This window comes from Cariama cristata, unplaced genomic scaffold (genome assembly GCF_000690535.1).
Source record: "Cariama cristata isolate BGI_N322 unplaced genomic scaffold, ASM69053v1 scaffold23152, whole genome shotgun sequence".
NCBI lineage: Eukaryota > Metazoa > Chordata > Aves > Cariamiformes > Cariamidae > Cariama > Cariama cristata.
In genome coordinates, this window is record NW_009604771.1 from 1,883 (window position 1) to 7,404 (window position 5,522).

The 5,522-nt window shown below is 55.3% G+C and overlaps 1 protein-coding gene across 1 annotated transcript in view; it reads right to left on the minus strand.

Annotated features, from left to right (window-relative positions):
* Positions 1-2,748: 2,748 nt before the first annotated feature.
* SOCS7 (suppressor of cytokine signaling 7) overlaps positions 2,749-5,522 on the minus strand; it is a gene marked incomplete at both ends in the record, with an annotated part of 12,783 nt that continues 10,009 nt past the window's right edge. The window contains 2 exon segments of the mRNA XM_009695739.1: positions 2,749-2,906; positions 3,480-3,615. Coding sequence (XP_009694041.1) covers positions 2,749-2,906; positions 3,480-3,615 — 294 coding nt within the window.

Consider the following 5,522-nt stretch of genomic DNA (forward strand, 5'->3'; position numbering starts at 1 on the left):
GGCTCTCGGGAAGGTTTTTTTTCCCTTTCCAGCATATGGCTAAGTTGGAAGATTCAAATCCTCAGCACACGGACAGCCAAGATGCAGCAGAGCCAGGTGCACGGATATTCGAGTTTCACCTGCACAAACACAGATGTTTTTTCCCCCCCTCCCGACATTCGCCGACGTGCTGTGCGTTTTAGTCGAAGCAGTTGCATTTATTTGCAGGCTCCGCCGATCACTTGGTGTGAGCCGTGGGTCTAGAGCCGAGGGGAGGGAACGCAGCGGGGGCTGCGGAGGGGCGAACGCTGGTCCCCACGCGGAGGGGCCACAAGATCAGCTCCAGCCCCACCGAGGGTCAGGATATGTTGCTCAGCGCGTCTTGGGGCAGCTCCCCTTCCTGATAACCCCTGCCCCGACAACGCAACACAAAGTCAGTAGTGAGTAGTGTCCGATGAGGTATTTCTACAGGTTTTGAAGCTTAATTATTAGTTTCATCTGGAAGCCAAATCCTTTTTAAAAAACATATTTTTTTCTCCAAGACCAAAGCTGAGGCCAGAGGGGATGATGAAGAAAGGGAGGGCAGGATTTGTTAGCACCCTTCACAGCAACGCTTGGCAGAGGCAGACAATCAGAATTTTTCCAGGCTGCTTTAAGATCCACATGAGTCTGTCCAATTCAAGGGCACAAGACTAAAGTCCTAGCAGCTCCTGAGTGACTGCAGCCGGCTCGCAGGGCACCGACCTTGGATCCAGAGACCCCGGCCGCACACAGCATCGCGTTTTCAGACCACGCAGCGGCAGGACGGAGCGTTTCCTCCACTCGGTTTGCGAGCACAGGAACAATTCCTCATTTAAACACAGGAGGAAAGATGCTTCTCCAGACTTCTCAGCATCACTTCAGGCAAACTTTAAACTTCACCATGAAATGCAAACTCTTTGCAGTTGCTGCAGTGGATGAAAGAGCAAATCAGGATTTGAAGGGGTCGGGGGGGGTATTTCAGCCAGTGCCAAGCCCAGAAACACAGCAAGAGCTACCACCTCTCTTGGCTTTACTGTTTCTGAACTGCTGTGGTTCCACGGCCATCCCAGGGAGAGGAGGAAGCAGCGAGCAAGCTCACAGAGATCAGATGCCGTTCCAGGAGAACCCTCAGTTACCGCTTCTTGCTCCGAGTCACCCCAGAGATGCCTCTTAACGCCCCACCAACTCCTGATCAAGCTCCTTCACAGCTCAGCAGAAAGCCACTTCATTCACAGCTCCCGGAGACAGCCCGAGAAAGGCTCAAAGTGCACGTCCGACGGCTCTGCGAGACCGGCATCCCTGTAGCAAGTACCTTTGGTCCGTGGACTGCCGCCAGAGTTACCAGCAACAGCTTTGCCACCTTCCTTGGTTGGTCTCTCCCAACCAAACCGATTCTGTGATTCCTTCCACTTATCACAGGGGTTCAGCGCAATCTTCCAGTGTTTGCTAAGGGGACGATGCCTCCTCAGAGGAGCAGCCCTTGCTCCCCAGTGCAGCAGCAGCCGTTCCCTTTGGCAGAAGGCTCCACGACATCCAAACGGCTCACATGCTTTTCCTTCCTCACGCCCAACTTAAAAGCATACAGGACCACTCTGCAAAATCCAGTTGCAAAGCTCAGCTGCCCAAGACGAGGTTTGGGCCTCTTCTCCTAAATCCTAGAAAGCAGGGGAGCTGCGCAGCTGCCCGCCGTTCGGAGCTCCACGCTCCCCAGGGGTTATTCCAGGTAGCTGGGTGTCATTCTGGCTCAGTCTGCCTCCAGGCAGCCCCCCGGCTGCATCCCCTCTCGGTGGGGACCAAAGAACAGTCTTGCCGTAATGCCTGGAGCAGACGAACTTCCTAGAGAGTCCCCTTTTCTCTCTACCTCTCCCCACCTTGAAGTTTCCAAGGGAGGATAATAAAATTCAGCTGATCATAAGACAGTATTTCTCATGCTGAAAATAAAATCTAAAAAAAAAAAAAAAAAAAGACGACATCAAAAATAAAACTTTCAGAAAGTTGTAAATAGTGCCACGACATTCTTTGTTCTGCAAGGAGTCCGCGAGCTGGGCTCGGCTGTCTCCGAGACCCCTCTCCCTCAGCCAGGAGCTGAGGCTCTTGTTCCCGTTCTGCTGTGCTTCTTAGGAGTCTTGAACCCTCTTCTCTGTACAAAAGAGCCTGAGAGCAGAAGCGGCACCGCAGAAGCGGGTTTCACCATCGCGTGCCTCCTTCCCACCACAGCCTGACTTGGGCTACAGGATGGCAACAATCAAATTCCTAGTGGGGAAGAGAGAGGGGAGAGGGATCAAACAGCCCGCTTGTTCCCGTTCTGCTGTGCTTCTTAGGAGTCTTGAACCCTCTTCTCTGTACAAAAGAGCCTGAGAGCAGAAGCGGCACCGCAGAAGCGGGTTTCACCATCGCGTGCCTCCTTCCCACCACAGCCTGACTTGGGCTACAGGATGGCAACAATCAAATTCCTAGTGGGGAAGAGAGAGGGGAGAGGGATCAAACAGCCCGCTGGATGCGGCAGGATCTGCCCCAGACTGCAGCCGAGAGCGAGCACGGGCTTGCGTGGGCACAAATACGCACGAGAAAGTAGCAGAAGCCTTGTTCCCCCCCCCTCCAAGGAAAGCTGGGCAACGGTAAAAGACCATGGAGGGAATAGCCATGGCTTCTTCGGGAGGCGTTTGTGTTTCCTTCGCAATCAGAGGGAACAGAGCAATCTACGTTTGACCCCACGGGACGGGGCAGGGACCACCGGCACACACGTACCATCAGTGACAGCAACAAGGTGGGTGAGGCAGCCTCGCTACGTGGAGGATTCGGTCTCCTGCTTCTGTTTGGAGATGAGCTGAGCTTCCTTCAGCGACAGATACACCTCCTCCTGCGGGTCGTAGTAGTAAAACTTGCGGATGTATGAGATCAGGGGTCTGGGGAAGGAACAGGCAGAAGCTTTAACCCCGAGTCACGACCATGCCAACCTCTGCAAAGGACAACCAGAATGTCTCCCCCAGCCCACCCAGCAGCGTCACCTCCAGCAGGAGCAGGAGCCTGCTCCCTGGCAGATAACAGAGACTCGGTCTGGTTGGAAGAGACCTCTGGGATCATCGAGTCCAACCTTTGTCCTGACACCCCCATGTCACCCAGACCATGGCACCGAGTGCCACCTCCAGGCTTTTCTTACACACCTCCAGGGATGGGGACTCCACCACCTCCCTGGGCAGCCCACCCCAATGCCCAACGACCCTTTCTGGATGAAATGCCTCCTCATTTCCAGCCTGAACTTCCCCTGGCGCAGTTTGAGACTAACACCTCCCTCCCGAGCCGGCCACCTCTCCCACATGCATCCCCACACACCACAGGACATTTATCGTCCTGTCCCAAGGCTGAAGTCACCTATTCCCTCCGCGCTGCAGATACGGACACCTCCTCATCGCCTGCTGCGGCAAGGGTCAGGGAGGAAACCAGAGAGACTCGGCCCCAGGCCAGTCCTCGAGACTTACTTGGGCAGCGGGAGCTCGGGGATGTGGTCTATTCGGACCAACTGCCTGATCCGAAAGCGGCAAAGGTGCTGAAGGGATTTGACATTGCTGAACCTGGAGACGGGATACAGGAGCTGGACAGGCGTCGGAGGGAGACCTTTGGAAAAAAGCAATATTGGAGACAAGTGTTATATTAGAAAGGTACCACTAGGGATTCAGAAAGGAAAGTTGGCTCTTTGGAACGGGAGCAAGGCTGGGTTCGACAGCGCATCTTCCCAGGAGCCCACTGCTTCGGAGTCGCTTGGGACTGGGGAGCCAAACCTCGCAGGGGTGAGACCCCTCTGGCTGCAAAACATCCCCAGCCTTCCTCACAAGGCAACCCCAGTTCTGCCGTCATGGGGTGACTGTGGAAAAGCAGATCCCGGGACACTGCAAGCTCCCCACCACCCTCCTCCCCCAGGCTTAGTAGTCAAAGCATCACTTCATACTGAGAAGCGACCAGGTTTTGAAAGGAGGCAGAAGAAAGCCAAAGGAGAAGGCAGGCAGCGTGACCCACACGTAGGCTTGGCTCTGCACAACCCTTCGGGTAGTTCTAGCGAGGCGTTGGAAACCTGGGGGATTTGGTCAGCTCAAGCTGCGTCAGAGTTGCTCATTCTTGGAGTCACGAGGCTGGGCACAAAGGCTTCGCTCCGGCCAGCTCCCCACGCAGCGAACAACCTCGCAGGGCTGAACGCGAAGCTGCATCCAGCCGTCCCCCCGCCCCACAACCTCCTCCTCCCCCAAAGTTGAGAGCAACAACCGAGCCCACAGGACCGCGAGGTCGGCCGGAGCACCAGGAAGGATCTGGGGGAGCTGGGTTCATCCACAGCACGAGGTTTCATCTGTCTTTACAGAGGACTCAAAGCACTAACTCACTCTAACCCCCTCCTGCTGGCTTGTCTCTGAGGGCAACGGAGTGAAAGGAGAAGAGGGAAAGCTCTTCACACTAAGATGGGTTCAAAACTGCTCCAGGCAGCTCAGGATGCTGTGAGCCAGCTTTTGAGAAGGCAAAGAACAGTAATCAATTGAAGGCTGGATTCTTCCCCCCTGCCTTATTCTCCTACCCAAAAGGAATTAGCCTCCGGGAGCTCAGCCAGCCGCTGCAGGGACGAGACACGAGCTCCGCACGCCACGCTCGCCCCGTGCCCCGCTGCCCGGAGCCAGATGTGAGCTGGAAACAGCCCCCTCCTCTGAGCAGGGGTTAACGTTCTGGCAGGAGAACAGCACTAACGAGCACACTGGGGAGATGCAGACCCTAAATGTTCTCCCACTAAAGATCAGGCATCGGCGTGAGACCGGTTTTCGAGGATCGAGGGGCAGCGACTCTGAGAAGCGCCCAGGTCCAGCTGGAGAGGTGCAGGACCCGGAGCCAGCAGCACAGCTGGCTGGCGGCGCAGAGGGGGGGACCAGGCAGCAAGGGACCCCTCAGCAGGTGCCCAGCACTATTTTGGGGGGATATTTTCTTTTCTGATGGTGTTTTTCTAGAGCAAGTCCTTTCTAAGGTATTTGTCTGGAGTCCTAAGCCCTCAAAGCCCTGTTCCTGAGGGGAAGAGATCTCAGGATCAGGAAGGTAAAGTATCTTTAAGTTGAAAGGATTTTTTTGAAGGGTACACTGCAAAACCAGCTTTACATCCCTCTCCTCCTCAAAGCACAGGCACGTTATAAATCAGCTTTCCAGTTACTGGCGGTGTCTGCAGCAGAGGGCAACACTGAACAGATCCGGGCTGCGGCTCGGGCGCTGCTAGGAACCCCGAGAGGGTACATCCCATCCCATCCCTCCTCCTCCTCCTCTCCAGCCTCTTCCAGACCAGAAACTCTTTGGGTCGCATCCTCTTCACACTGCAGAGCCACGGAGAGATCGCTGTCACCATCAGGGCCGCCAGGCGCGATGGCAATATGGATAGGGAGCAAATTTACTATAATTTCACTTGCAGATTTACCGCAGCAATCTTCCCTCTCTTTTCAGTCCTGCCCGTTTCTGCCTCACCGCCGTCACCTGTCTCACCACAGCAGCGTTCCCATTCC